The sequence below is a fragment of the Coregonus clupeaformis genome, chromosome 22 (assembly GCF_020615455.1).
Source record: "Coregonus clupeaformis isolate EN_2021a chromosome 22, ASM2061545v1, whole genome shotgun sequence".
Taxonomy (NCBI): domain Eukaryota; kingdom Metazoa; phylum Chordata; class Actinopteri; order Salmoniformes; family Salmonidae; genus Coregonus; species Coregonus clupeaformis.
The window spans coordinates 3412965-3429189 of NC_059213.1; the positions used below are offsets into that span (position 1 = coordinate 3412965).

The 16225-nt window shown below is 41.6% G+C and overlaps 1 protein-coding gene across 1 annotated transcript; it reads right to left on the reverse strand.

The window, feature by feature from the left end:
- Window positions 1-7212: 7212 nt before the first annotated feature.
- LOC121573037 (extracellular superoxide dismutase [Cu-Zn]-like) lies at window positions 7213-9345 on the reverse strand. Its single transcript, XM_041885074.2, has 2 exons — window positions 9189-9345; window positions 7213-8092 (listed from the first exon to the last, which is right to left on the reverse strand). Exon 2 carries the CDS (start codon window positions 8068-8070, stop codon window positions 7435-7437), a length of 636 nt encoding a protein of 211 aa, XP_041741008.2. The 5' UTR covers window positions 8071-8092; window positions 9189-9345; the 3' UTR covers window positions 7213-7434.
- Window positions 9346-16225: the final 6880 nt, after the last annotated feature.

The window sequence follows — 16225 nt, forward strand, 5'->3', positions numbered from 1 at the left end:
GCACCTCAGAATTCTATTGATAACATTTCTAACAGTGTCACTCTGAAATCTTATGGATTGCACCCACCCAGCTCTTTCCATCAGTTGTTGTAGAGGAGAGGAAAGGAGGGGAGAGAAGTTATTTAAAGGCCCAATGCAGCAGTTTTTATATCAATATCAAATTATTTCAGGGTAACAATTAAGTACCTTACTGTAATAGCGTTCCATTAAAATAGCCCAAAATTGATTATTTACTTTTTTTGTAAAAAAACGGTTTCTCAAGCAAGAATTTTGCTAGGACTGTCTGGGAGTGGTGTGAGTGGGGAGAGGAAAACTGAAAACTAGCTGTTATTGGCAGAGAGGTTTATAACTCTTTGTTATTGGTCTATTAACCAAACCTGCTGATTTAAAAGGTCCTGTGTAGAATGTATTTTCAACCAGCAACTATCAGGAAATAACACTGATCAAATGTTTTGACACTTTTACAGTGTTAGTTTCATCAGCTGTTGTACAATGTGATATAAAAAAAACTGGAAAAATTGCATTTTGACTGCACTGGGCCTTTAAGAGTATTGGAACGTGTAAGGAGTTGCAGGTAAATCCATTTGAATTCAATCACTTTTGACAGCATCCGTTTTGATTTAAACAAAACTTTCCGTACATGTTTGCCCTTGGAAGAAGTGGTCAGAAAGTGACTTTTTGGACCTGAATGCCAAAACAATCAGGAGATAAAGGTGCTCAAAGTTGACCTATTTTGCATACCCCACCATACCATGAGACATCCATGTCTTCATCACTGGAAAATATAAACAGTTGAGTTTGATATAATTTCAAAGCTTATGAACAGTGTTGTCAAACTATTTTCTTATTTATTGGAGAGAAAAACTATTTAATAAAGAAATTCCATTTTAAACCTTTTAACGTCAATTATCTAAAAACTAGTAAAAAGGATTTCACATCATCTGAGGTTTTAGGGTTGAGACAATATGCTCTTGAATAAGAATGACAATATGTAATTTCACTTAGGTGTGTTAACCCTCGCACGGCTGCCGGCCCTGATGGCATCCAAAGCCGCGTCCTCCAGCTGGCTGGAGTGTTTACCGACATACCGGTATTCAATCTCTCCATGTCCCAGTCTGTTGTCCCCACATGCTTCAAGATGTCCAACATTGTTCCTGTACCCAAGAAAGTGAAGGTAACTGAACTAAATGACTGTCGCCCCGTAGCACTCACTTATGACATCATGAAGTACTTTGAGAGGCTAGTTAAGGACCATATCACCTCCACTTTACCTGACAACTTAGACCCACTACAATTCGCATACCGCCCCAACAGATCCACAGATGACACAATTGCTATTGCACTGCACACTTTCCTACCCCACCTGGACAAGATAAATATTTATATACTGTTCATCGACTACAGCTCAGCCTTCAATACCATAGTGCCCTCCAAGCTCATCACTAAGCTCAGGGCCTGGGTCTGAATCCCTCCCTGTGCAACTGGGTCCTGGACTTCCTGACAGGCCGACCCCAAGTGGTGAAGGTAGGCAACAACACCTCCGCTACGCTGATCCTCAACACGGTCGCCCCACAGGGGTGTGTGCTCAACTCCCTCCTATACTCCCTGTTCACCCATGACTGCGTGGCCACACACAGTATACAACTCAATCATCAAATTTGCTGACGACACACTTTATATGTAAAGTGCATTCGGAAAGTATTCAGACCCCTTCACTTTTTCCACATTTTGTTACGTTACAGCCTTATTCTAAATGGATTAAATAAAAAGATGCAGCACTCCACCAATCAGGCCTTTATGGTAGAGTGGCCAGACGGAAGCCACTCCTCAGTAAAAGGGACAAGACATGCCACCAGAGGTCTCTTAACAGTCCACAAGTCCAGAACAGACTATGGACTGTACTACATTGAACCATGACTACATGGAACTCTATTCCACATCAAATAACTCATGAAAGCAGTAAAATTTGATTAAAAAAACAGATAAAAATACACCTTATGGTACAGCATATGGTGAAGCAACACAAACACAGGCACAGACACATGCATACACACACGTACACATGGATTTTGTGTTGTAGATCTGTGGTAGTGGAGTACGGGCCTGAGGGCACACACTTGGTGTGTTGTGAAATCTGCTGTGAATGTGTTGTAATGTTTTTAAAATTGTATAACTGCCTTGACAGAAACTAATGGGGATCTTTAATAAATACAAATACTTTCCAGTTGGAGTTTGCCAAAAGGCACCTAAAGGACTCTCAGACCATGAGAAACAAGATTCTCTGGTCTGATGAAACCAAGATTGAACTCTTTGGCCTGAATGCCAAGTGTCACATCTGGAGGAAACCAGGCACCGTTCATCACCTGGCCAATACCATCCCTACGGTGACGCATGTGGGTGGCAGCATCATGCTGTGGGGATGTTTTTCAGCGGCAGGGACTGGGAGACTAGTCAGGATCGAAGGAAAGATGAACAGAGCAAAATACAGAGAGATCATTCATGAAAATCTGCTCCAGAGTTCTCAGGACCTCAGACTGGGGTGAAGGTTCACCTTCCAACAGGACAACGACCCTAAGCACACAGCCAAGACAACACAGGAGTGGCTTCAGGACAAGTCTCTGAATGTCCTTGAGTGGCCCAGCCAGAGCCCGGACTTGAACCCAATCGAACATCTCTGGAGAGACCTGAAAATAGCTGTGCAATGACGCTCCCCATCCAACCTGACAGAGCTTGAGAGGATCTGCAGAAAATAATGGTAGAAACTCCCCAAATACAGGTGTGCCAAGCTTGTAGCGTTATACCCAAGAAGACTTGAGGCTGTAATTGCTGCCGAAGGTGCTTCAACAAAGTACTGAGTAAAGTGTCTGAATACTTATGTACAGTGTATTCGGAAAGTATTCAGACCCCTTGACTTTTTTCACATTTTGTTACGTTACAGCTTTATTCTAAAATTGATTAAATATTTATTTCCCCTCATCAATCTACACACAATACCTCATAATGACAAAGCAAAAATATGTTTTTAGAAATTTTAGCAAATTTATTAGAAATAAAAAATTGATATCATATGTCATGACTTCCCCTCATGGGCTGAGGATCAAAGATGCCGGCTAGGTAAAGGTTTGAACACCCCCTTTCCTGGGGGTTAGTTTTATGACCGGTCGTAAATTCCTTGCAGAAACTTTCTTTTCCGTGCCATGCAGTATTGGGAGAGGGAATTTCCCTGTGAGATAAAGGAAGTCTTCCCGCCAAGACTCCAACATCCAAAAGTGGATAATGAAACAATATTCCTACTTAAAAGAATGTGGGAAATGGTCGGTGGTGACTTAAAAAACAATCATGTCAAATTCGTTACTATGTTGTGATGTCATTAAAGACGGTGGAACAACATAACTGTATCTCTGGGGGTGTACACTTCCCAGTTATGAGGTTTGCATCTAATTGTTGTATAAAACGATTTATTAAGTATAATAACACTTTTGTGAAGATAACAATGTGATTTTAGCATTCTAGATGATGATTGTTTTCAATATTGATTTGTTCTCAGTCAGTGGCCACGCCCAGATCAGCACAAACATGATGGAAAGCCCCTTTTACCCTGAGTGCATAAAAAGCCTTGTGATGAAATTCACACCGGACCAGGAAGCCCATGGCTTAAAATGGTTGATACTCTACAAGACCAGCAGACGTGAAGCGTGAGCTAAACGTTACAAAATGGTTTATAACTACAACTCCATTACCAAAGGAAGACCAAGCATACTACGGTATCAAAAAAATTATAAAAATGGCACAGAAATGTAAAAGCGGTAATTTCCCGGAAAAATAATTGTGCACGTCAATGACCCGCGCTCAATCAGTTTCAGCTAGCAGCTCGTTTTTCCTGCAGTCAGAGCATCACTATTTTTATGAATAAAACAACATGTCTAAGAAACATGTCAAAAAAGAAAGTAAGGCTATATCTCGAGAGTTATCTTAACTTCAGTTTTATTGAAGGACAGGACAGGACTCGGCCAGAATGTGTCATTTGTGGCGAGAAGCTAGCTAATGACAGCATGAAGCCAAGCAAAATGCAACGACACCAGGAAACAAAACACCAGGAGACTATTGGTGAAGGTCAGGATTTTGTTGAGAGGAAGAAGCAGTTGGCAATATCAAAAAGATCCACAGACATAAGAAAAGCATTTGAAAGAGCAGGCAGTGATTTACACAGAGCCACAGAGGCATTATTTGAGTGTTCGCTATTAATTGCCAAGGCTAAAAAGCCGCACAATATTGGAGAGCAGCTAATCAAACCCGCCTGCCTGAAAATTGTAGAGAGGCTGTGTGGCCCACAGGTGGTGGATAAAGTGAGAACCGTCCCACTCTCTGACAACATTGTCAAAGACAGAATTGATCAAATGGCTGGATATTGTCAAAACCAGCTGCACGTGAAGCTTAGGAATGTTCCCTTTGCTATTCAGTTAGATGAAACAACAACAGTGTCAGACAAATCCGTGCTCATCGTTTAAATGCAATATATTGACGGTGATGACTTGAAACAAGACATTCTTATGTCTACCAATCTAGCCACAACAACAACAGGCCAATATATTTTTTATAGCTATGGACTCATATCTCTCGTCCAAAAATCTGCCCTACGAGAATATTGTTGCATGCTGCACTGATGGGGCTGCAGCGTTGATAGGCAAAAACAAGGGATTTAACAGCCGATTGAAGGAAAAAGCCCCGGTGTGTGCAATTTTCCACTGCATGCTACATCGCCAAGCATTGGCCAGTAAAAAACTTTCGTAAGACCTCAGTAACACCCTGCCAACTGTTGTTAAAGTTGTAAACTTCATTAAGGCTCGCCCTACTAACAAGAGAGTGTTTGCCCAGCTGTGTGAGGATGAAGCGCATCAAACACTGCTGTAACACCCAGAGGTACGCTGGTTGTCACGTGGACAAGTGCTTGTGCATTTTATGGAACTGCAGGAAAAAATTAAGGAATTCTTACAAGATCACAATCGACCACTGTATGAACAGCTGACTGATGCGTTTTGGATCAAAACTGCATACCTAGCATATACATTCACTCTCTACAATGAGACAAACAAGCGGATGCAGGGTCCTGAATCAAACATCATGCAGTGCAAATACGCTCTCTGCGCTTTTGTGCGGAAACTGGAGTACAGAGTTGGAAAAATGTCAAAAGGGGAGCTACAACAATTTCCACTCCTGATGAAATAGTTTGGTGGCACATGAACATGCTTTGGGAGGAAATTAAATCCTGTTTTGCTGATGTTGACAAATACTTTTCAAAGGAATCGTGGGTGATGGACCCTTACATTTGCAGTCTCGAGGACGTGGAATACCTCGGATGTGAAGATGAGCTTGCTGACCTTCAAGCCGATTCTGTGTCAAATAAATATTTCCACGAGAATGGATACAAAAAGTTTTGGATTGTCAAAGGACACGCTGTTGCACCCAGACTGGCCAAACACGGATTATTCTACCATTCAGCATTACCTTCCTGTCTGTGACGGCCTTCAGCGTGCTTGTAAGAATTAAAACAAAAGCCTGTAACAGGCTCGATGTCAACCAGGAATTTAGGCTGGCTGTCACTAGCATCACACCTGACATCCCATCCCTGGTCAGAGGTATGCAGGTCCAAGGTGGCCATTCGTTTTTTAAGGAAGGAAAAAGTTATTGATTGTAACTTACTGTTATTGTTACTTATTGTTATTTTTCATAACACATACATTATAGCTGTGTCAAAACCAGTGTTCACATGATGTGCATGTGTGTATGCAACTGCCCCGTTTCAGTTAATTGGTCTGAGGGAGATCTAGGACAGCGCTATATAGGTGCTGTTAATCACTTATTACGCTGATAATGAATCATTATTATTATTTTGGTAACAATGTGTGTGTATAGGCCTACAGTTAATTATACACAAAGATAACCAGGGCAAACCAAAGAGAAAAGGAAAGAAAAACTATAATTGATGTACATTTTTGGCAATAAAGATTTGGAATGAATCACTTTATTATTTTGGTGTGTGTTTGTGGGGGGGGAGCTCAGCTTTTCTTAGATACAAGTAGGGGGGTCTTCAAGGAAAAAAGGTTGGGAACCAATGGTCTAGAGAACTTTCACTAAAGACAAGAAAGGAGAGGACAATCCCTCTCAGACAACCACTGGTACATCTGAAGTATTCATTCTAACCATTTGATGTCACTTGGTGACATTGACTCCTGACCTGTTGCAACCTCTACAGCCAATGTGATTATTATTTTACCCTGATGGTCACCGATGAACGTTTGAACATCTTGTAGAAAAATATGGCCTTAATGGCCACATACTGTTATAATCTCCACCCAGCACAACCAGAAGGGGACTGGCCACCCCTCAGAGCCTGGTTCCTCTCTATGTTTCTTCCTAGGTTTCTGCCTTTCTAGGGAGTTTTTCCTAGCCACCATGCTTCTACATCTGCATTGCTTTGCTGTTTGGGGTTTTAGTCTGGGTTAAAAGGGCTTTATAAATACATTTGATTGATTGATTGATTGATTAGGCTATTTACTGTATTACAAAAGTGATATTGAATTGTGTTTGGTTGTCAACACAACAAAATATCAACATTTGAAAGAGATGTATGTACTGCTTGGAAAGTTCCATCTGTGCAACTGGCTTAGTCCTATATTCTTTAACTTAGATGTTTGGTTGAATCCAATATATCAATAATTCACCCTGCCCTTTTCATTAGCTAACGCAGCAATTTTGAAATGGAAGTATCAGCCAATCAGCTCCTTTGTTGTTCAACGCAACCTGCCATTCCATAATGGCTGATGTGGCTAATGCTAGCTAGCATTAGAACAAAAAGGGCAGTTTTCCTGGAAAACTAGCAGTATTTCAATATTCTCAATAGAGCAGTGTGGATAGAGGTAACATTTGGAGTACAATGGCATATCCCATCCCTGGATTGAGGTACGCTTTCCGACCCATATCTCGCGCCATCTCCACGGTGTCTTAATGTAACCATGATTGCGTTCCAACCCTAGTGCAGCTCAGTGTAAACAAGCACAACGGTAGGGTCGGTATCTTCTAGCAAGTATAAGAGTATTCAGTATTAATTTGAAATATCTATTTTGATATACCGGTAAAAGTACAATGAGATGTAATGGAAAGAAATACACTAATTTCTCAGAAATGATTTACAAAGCACTCTTGGAATTTCAATAAAGGTCTTTAAAAGTTATTTTTAATACAAGATACATTAATTGCTATCAGCTATGGTAAACCGGTCCTATCCCTTAAAATAAAAGATAAACATGACTTTAAAGGAGAAGGAAACCTTTTTGTAATTTAGAACTGGAAAAAATAAAGCTTTGAAATTAAGTTGTCCTCTGATGAAAGGTGGTGAGCTCAGAAAAAAGAAAAGAGAAGAATAAACTACGATTCTCATCCCCTTCTTCTCTGCTGTCGATGATGGTGCTTATCCCACAGTTTGGGACTGCTCATCCCGATGGCGCAGCACGCCAGCCTCCGCCCAGCATTACCATGTAGCAGGCTCCCTGCATCACCACCCTGGCCTAGGTCGTCTGCCTTCTCATGGACCACCACCGCCCGCCCCAGCACCGACGGCCCCCCGAACAGAGTGGCCTCCGATTCAGTCAACTTGTGAACCCTCCCCTGGTGGACCACAAAGTTCCCAAAGTCTCCTGGGTGGCGGGGATGGGGGACCCTGTAAGGGTTGTAATGACCGCCTGTGGAATCGCAGCCCTCGCTGAAATCCCCGTACTGGTGGATGTGGACAGCTTTTGGCTGATGATCACTCTGACTGGGGAAACCATGGAGAAGAAAGAGGACTTTGAGGGTCCCCTCAGGGTATTCCTGCTTGAACAGCACCTGTCCGTACACCTTAGTTAGACCTTGGCCTAGCTTGGTGCTGGGTCTCATTTTGCAGACTGCATAGACGGTTCTGTTATACTCAATGGCCTCTGGTGGGGCCATGTTGGAGGCAGCCTCCTGGCTGTGTGTAGAGCAGGCTTGGAAGCTTACCAGAACCAACAGAAGTGTTGGATGAAATAAAGGCATGGCCCTAGCTATTTTGTGTAACCTAGAAGAAAACAAAATACACAATCAGGATCTCATAGTGTCCACAGGGCAACCATGTTTTCTCATTCATTTAACCTGTAGCCTAACTAATGCACATAAATAGAAACTGATTTAAATTGGGAGGATGAAGCCTGTAGGTCAAAGTTGGGATTTTAAGTACATGAATAAACTATTCTATACTATTTAAGTACACTTCTTTATAAATGTCTAATATTTGCCTAACACTGTAGACTTGTAGTAGGCTAACCATTGCCTACCTAACCTTGTAGACATTTTTGAAAGACATGCCCTGTCATATTTCCATTTAGAATGCAGGGAATAGGCTATTGAAAAGCTAGGTTTACCTGCCAGGCTGGCATTACAGAGACGTGGGGAGGGTAAAGATCTAAACTACACTACAGGCTTAATCTAGCCTATCCTACAATTTCTGTTTAGCCTACTTCTCTAATAGGAATAGGTTTAAACACATATCGTTTCTGGGGGTATCTGTAGCTTATTATTTCTATTTTTGACAACTTTTACTTTTACTTCATTACATTCCTAAAGAAAATAATGTACTTTTTACTACATACATTTTCCCTGACACCCAAAAGTACTCATTACATTTTGAATGCTTAGCAAGACAGGAAAATTGTCAAATTCACGTACTTATCAAGAGAACATCCCTGGTTATCCCTACTGCCTCTGATCTGGTGGACTCACTAAACACAAATGCTTCATTTGTAAAGATGTGAGTTGTGAAGTGCGCCCCTGGCTATCCATAAATTAAATTAAATTTAAAAAAGAGAAAATGGTGAAGTGTGGTTTGCTTAATTTAAGGAATTTGAAATGATTTATACTTTTACTAGTATTTTACTGGGTGACATTTACTTGAGTCATGTTCCATTAAGGTATCTTTACTTTAACTTTAAGTATGACTATTGGATAGTTTTTCCACCACTGACTATATGCCTATAGTAATAATTGAGGAAAACATACACCCAAATGAACACACATTCCTCAGTCGCTTAGTCTTTGGAGTGCAACTTAATTCGGATTTGGCAAGCAATTTTCTATAATATTGATTGATGGCCATGTTCGTGATCTCTGTAGCCTACCTGTCTGGCGTAATCACAATTCTTGACAATTGTCGGAATAAACCATCGAGGTTGTCACACAAACTTTGCAGAGATAGTGCCCGTCAATCTTGAGGGAGTTCGATTAAGTGCACCGGGCTAAGGTCTCCGTGACATGAACGGACAACAGCAGTAAGGGAGGAGCGCCTTTCTAATAATCTCAAATCGAACAGTAATCTGCGCCGCTCGGTCATGTTGACAACACGACAGAATGATGCGTAGTTCAGAAACATCTATTTTCAATAAAATACAAGTATATGTTCGAATTTTCAAACTAGTTTTCATTGGGAATTCAGATAAAGTATTTTTTATCAAAAGCAATCACTTCTGCATTTGAAAACACAGAATCCTACTCATTACTACGTCACTTTTGTTTTGAGCCGATTTCGCCGTCGGTCATAATTTGGCACCTGGCTCACACCGGGGTGGCAGCCGGTTCGTAAACGAATGCATTAATATAATCCTCTCCTTGTGTAACAGGAGGGCGTGGGTGGTGGGTGGAGCGGGGGTGAGATGGGACACATTCTTTTCACGTCATTTCGCCCGGTGGGCGGTGCCTTACGTCACGGTGGGCGTGGGTTTCAAAGTGCAAGGACTGTCCGATGCGGGTCCACGTTCAACCGAGAACCCTCCGCCTGGGACCTCCTTCATAAATTACATTCTGGTGGGTTTGTACTTTATAGTTTACAATTGCACTTTCATATTATTACATAATTTTGCTTTATTTGAACTAACAATAGCTAGCTGGACCAGTTTTCCCAAAAGTGAACGATGTGTATTTGCTGCTAGCCAACCTACAACGTCAATGCTGCTATCAAGCCAATCTACTAAATTTAGAATGAAAAATATGAAATTGATCATGACTAGATTTAATCTCATTGGTTAGTCAACATGCAATAATACCTGTATACTGTCAATCACTGAGATGAATGATTTGCCTTGCTGGCTTCATTAAAAACTCTTAATCTGATGTTTTTTTGGATGTCTTTGATTTTATTCATTTATTCAAGGGCCTATACATTTTTACATTTTACATTTTAGTCATTTAGCAGACACTCTTATCCAGAGCGACTTACAGTTAGTGCATACATTATTCTTTTTTTCATACTGGCCCCCCGTGGGAATCGAACCCACAACCCTGGCGTTGCAAACGCCATGCTCTACCAACAAAGCTACATCCCTGCCGGCCATTCCCTCCCCTACCCTGGACGACGCTGGGCCAATTGTGCGCCGCCCCATGGGTCTCCCGGTCGCGGCCGGCTACGACAGAGCCTGGATTCGAACCAGGATCTCTAGTGGCACAGCCTTAGACCACTGAGGCCAACTTTACCACATGAGGCCAACTTTACCATAATTTATCCAGGAGGCATTGAGCATATTTACACATCCAGTCTCATTACTTTGCATGAATGATACAGCATCTCTCAACTTTAAACAATTAGAAATATTAATAAAAAATCATTTGTTTTAGCTTCTTTCTATTCTGTGGCTGCATTAATAGCAAACAACATGAATTCAGCAATTACATTTGTTTAGGCTACTTCATCTTTGTGGCTCACTGATGAAACAGTAACATTGATTACTGTAGTTAGGCTTGGTATGTCCACCAGATGCATGTCCACCAGATCAGATGAGAGTTTAGAGGGAGGAGCTATAGGAGGACTGGCTCATTGTAATGGCTGGAATGGAATTAATGGATGGAGTCAAACGTGTGGTTTCCATATGTTTTATGTGTTTGATACCGTTGCATTAATTGCATTCCAGCCATTACAATGAGCCTGTCCTCCTATAGCTCCTCCCACCAGCCTCCTCTGCACCAGATGCATCAAACTCTTTGCGTTCTGACGGAAGTCATTCATTGTCAATGGAGCAGTCAGCAACGCTAGGTTGGGGATGCCGCACTAGGCTGCGGTGCTTTCCGTGTACCGCATGCGTTCAATATTTTCAACTCTTGCTTTGCTTTACCATGTGGTGGTACAAACTGAAGTACACCCACAGACTCCAACTAGCTAGCTTTTAGCTAGTTGAAAAGCAAGCTAGACATCAGGCAAAACAAAATGCATACGCATATGCATCTGGTGGACATCGGGCGTACCCCTGCACATCGACTCACAAGGGGTAGTGGTACCCCTTGTATATAGCCAAGTTAATGTTACTCATTATGTATCTATTATTACTTTTATTATTAAGTGTTTTAGTTTTCTATTATTTCTCTATTTTCTTTCTCTGCATTGTTGGGAAGGGCCCGTAAGGAAGCATTTCTCTGTTACTCCACACCTGTTGTTTACGAAGCATGTGAAGAATAACATTTTATTTTAATTCCAAGTCGGAAACTTTCTAGAGCTCCGACTTTCAACCTGAAGATCACTGAAGTCATGATTTGACCTCGTTTTTCAGAGTTCCCAGTTGTCTTGAAAGCACAATGGGTGTTTCTCAAAACGCATACTCCTATGAGGCTATACCTCGATTGTAAAAAGTAATATTAAACTAACAACTGATAAGTCAATGTTGCAATAGAGTGATTATTGGAAGGCTCGAAGTGCTCATGCTTCGAGCACGCAAATGGACCACAGAAGGTCGGAGTGTGAGTCCAAATCAAAGTATGCGAAACGGAGCACGGAGAGCACTTCTCGAATGCATACTCTGTACAAGCATTCATCGACGCAAGCTTCAACGGAAAGTATGCAAAGAAATATGACGCAACCATGTAAATGATGCAAAATTGATTGAAATCAATGGCGGACATTATTTGAGCTGAAGTGAGAGAAAATACACTCCGACTTCGGAATGAAATGTTGCCTATTCACATCTCATATGTTGCCTGACTACAATATTTTATCTTGATACGTTAATAGATACATGCTGTGTTAATTTTGGCATGTTTACCTGCCTAAGTACCGTAGATAGCACGCCCATAATAAGTAAATAGGGCTAACTGGCTAGCTACTACTACTGTTAGCTAGCTAGCCAGATCGCCATGAAGAATTGTTAGCTAGCTACCAACGAAGAATTTACATCTATCTTGCATAATATTAGTTTTAGGTAATTTTTGCCTGTTAAACTATCTGGTTAGCTGCATTATTGCGTTTCACATATAGCTAGCTGATAGTTATGAAGTAAAACGGTTGCTTTGTGTATATCTTGTTTCGTCTCTATTGCCATTGTTGTCCTGGCTGGAAGACGGTTCAGCAGGGGCGGTGTGTTCAATAGGGCGATATGGGCGACGCACTGCCAAACGGGAAAAGGAAGGGATTTTTTTTCTAATCAATTATATCACGGCAACAGTAGTTGTGTTGTAATCTAGACGTGTGGTCTGATCTGCCACTAAATATCCAATCAGGCTAAAGTCGTGCTTCAAATGGCCGCCCCCTTTTGGGGCGATTTCAGTCAGGTTGAAAATCGCCCAGAAGTCTGTCATAGACTCCCATGTAAAATCTATTTTTTTCAAATTTCACAGCTTTCAATACAATCTCTATGGGTTTCTGAGGGCTTGCACTTACGCGCTTTCGTCATACGTAACGTAACCATGAACGTAACTAAGAAAAAAGCGGGTAGCAGTCAATCAATTCACTACTACTATCAAAATGGCTAGGCTTCAGTCCAACTCGATTGTGTCTTTGAAAGAAGTTCCTTTTTGTCGGCGAACAAATGAAGATAAATTGGCAACGAAACAATTAGGACCTCCCAGACCAAATTTAATAATTCAACAGGTTTCTACTAAAGGGGGGAAGTCCTACACCCGAGGATTTTCCAAAAATTGGTATGAACGGAAAACCTGGCTAGCAGGCTGCGATGTAGCTAATGCAGTTTTCTGCTACCCCTGCTTACTGTTTCACCCTGAAGGCGGCACGGCAGACGGCACCGCGTGGACAGCGACTGGTGTAACCGACATGCACCATCTTTCAGAAAAGATAAAGAAACATGAGCTGTCAAAGACCCACATGGATAGCTGTTTGAGACTGTCTGCTTTAGGAAGAGTGAATATTGCCACTCAACTGGATGAGGGATACAGGCTAGCTGTCCGCCGCCACAACGATGAGGTTAGCAAGAACCGCCATATCCTCAGCCGGCTAATCCAGTGTGTTAAGTTTTGCGGAGTGTTTGAGTTAGCTTTGCTAGGCAAAGATGAAACTGAGGGCTCCACCAACCCTGGTATTTTTCTTGGACTTGTCAACTTTGTGGCACAATTAGATGAGGTGTTTGATGACCATCTTAAAAATGCTAAAGTTTTCAAGGGCACATCAAAGACCATTCAAAACGAGCTACTGGAGTGTATGCTAGCGGTCACGAGGGAACATATTGTGGAGGAGGTGAAGTCTGCGAACTTCGTAGCTATCCAAGCTGATGAGACCACGGATGTTTCTACACATACACAGCTGGTGCTTGTGCTGAGGTACATAGATAGCAAGCACAAAGTGCAGGAGCGCTTTTTTGAGTTCCTTCCCATCTCGGAATCATCCTCAGTCTCAATCGCCAGTGTACTTTTGGAGAGACTGAACGGTCTTTTTGCCGATGACGAGAAAGTCAAACTCATTGCGCAAGCTTACGATGGAGCCAGTGTGATGAGGGGAGAGAAGGCAGGTGTGCAGCAGAAGGTGCGTGAGCATTTCAAGAATGCCCATTACGTGCATTGCTATGCGCATCAGCTGAATTTGATCATGCATCAAGCTACTTCTCGCATCAAAAAAGTGAACATTTTCTTTTCCGATCTGAGCGGGATAACAACTTTTTTTTCACGGTCACCCAAACGCACCAGCATTCTTGACCAGACTGTTGCACGAAGACTGCCCAGACCTTCATCCACACGGTGGAACTTCAACAGCAGAGTCGTGAACACTGTCTACGATAATCGAGACGACCTCATAGTATGTTTTGAAGCCATCCGGACGGGTTCATTGGGTTCATTTGACCAGCTTACTGTGAGAGAGGCATCTGGTTACGTGAGGATGCTACATGATGAAGATTTTATTTTTTTCCTGCGGCTTTTTCACAAAATCATGCCCCACGTCGACATTCTGTACCAGAAGCTACAGAAGAAGGACATCGATGCTGTCTTTATCAAACGTGCCCTCGACAGCTTCACAAGCAGTGTCAAGGCCATAAGGTAAGATTAAACAATATCATTCGATCTTTCTCAAAGCAGAGCTTTATTTGAAAATGTATGCATGAAAGGAGACTGCATTTGTGTTTGAAATCACATTATTCTCATTATATATGGCCAGTGGTGTAATCTATCTTATTTTATATACTATGTGTACTGTGCAGTGGTGCTCATAAGCTTATGATCCCATGCTAAAGTTGACTAAAAAGAGGAATAAAAAAATCATCTTTTGGAAATTGATCTTAATGACTTAATTAAAAAAGTTGGAAAATCCAACCTTTAAGGACACCAATTTTCTTTTATTTTTTATTCCTCTTTTTAGTCAACTTTAGCATGGGATCATAAGCTTATGAGCACCACTGTATACTGTGCTGAACATCCAGGCTATGTGAGACACAAAGGCTAACTTAAACACTAAAGACTTTATGCATCCCTGCCCATTTTAAGTGGAACTTAAGTATTTGTACTATACATGGATACATTGCATATACCTGTGCATCACATAGACAACAATACTGTACAAAGCCAACAAACACATTGGTCTGTTTGCCTTCAGGGACTCCTCTCAACAGCAGCTGCAAGAAGCAACAGGAGCCAAAAGACCCAGAACAGCTTTGAGAGAAGAGGAGAAGCAGAGGCTGTCTGAAGAGGTCTGCAACACCATCCTGGATCACACCAAAGAAAGGTTCTCTTTCTCTGGCCACCTTGTGAGTGCTACCTTACTGCAAGCAGACATGTTTGAAAGGTACTGCCATTCATTTCCTGATGAGGCTCTGAATGCCACTGTGAATGCATACCCCATGCTGAGCAAGGCAAAGCTCAAGACAGAACTATCTCTGATCTATGAGAATCCTGAATTCAAGGGAAGCTGTGGTGCACTGGCACTGTACCAGGTTCTCATGAGCTACAACCTCCAGGAGACGTTCTCTGAGACTGTGACTCTGTTGAACATCCTCATAACTACTCCCATGACAACAGCTGAAGCTGAGAGATGTTTCTCAACTTTGACACGAGTTAAGACATTCCTGCGAAATTCAATGGGCCAGGAACGTCTGAATGCACTGGCCATGCTTTCCATGGAGAGGGAACTAGTCCTCAGCATGCCTGATTTCAATGAGAAAGTCATTGAACGCTTTGCTGTATTGAAACAGAGAAGAGAACAGTTTCAGTACAAGTAATGTAGCCTCTCTCTCTCTTTGTCCCTCCCTGTCTGTCTATTTAACACACACACGCCCAAATCAGTTCACAGTTGATGTTGTTTAAAATAGTTTTTTTTTCATTTTAAAAAAAGTAATAAAATAAAAAAAATCTGTTCATTTTTACAAATCTATACAATTGGCCAGAATATGGTTGTTCATATTTACAAATCTATACAATTGGCCAGAATATGGTTGTTCATTTTTACAAAGCCATACAGATAGCTGTGTTTACCTTTTCTAGAAATTACTTTCAAATTCTGTTTTCATTCTTATTTCATTTGTTTATGGAAATGCATATTGTTTATGCAGTGTTGAGGAATGTGAAAGAACACCCTTGATTATTTTTACTGTGATAACTTATTTTGATTTTGTAAGCCAACACTTTTGAGATCAGTCAATAAATGCTTCTGGTATTGACTTATATGCTGCCCCTGTCTTCATGTTGTTGCTGGACATATCTTTTTAAAAATGTGTGTAGGTCACCTAAATCATCAGAAAAATTGCCCCCCCTGAGAATTTTTTCAGGAGCCGCCACTGCGGTTCAGTGAATGGGTATTGTAAGTCAATAGGGTTAACTGGCTAGCTAGCCAGGAAGAATTGGTGGCTACCCACGAAAAATGGGTAGCCATCATGTTTAGTCTATTGTTGCCATTGCCATAGCTGGAAGAAGGTTCAATGAATGGGGAGGTGAAGCGTGAGGTAATACAGTAGGGGGAGTG

Coding starts and splice junctions, on each gene's coding strand:
- LOC121573037 (XM_041885074.2), bottom strand. CDS start 8,070: ATGCCTTTATTTCATCCAACACTTCTGTTGGTTCTGGTAAGCTTCCAA.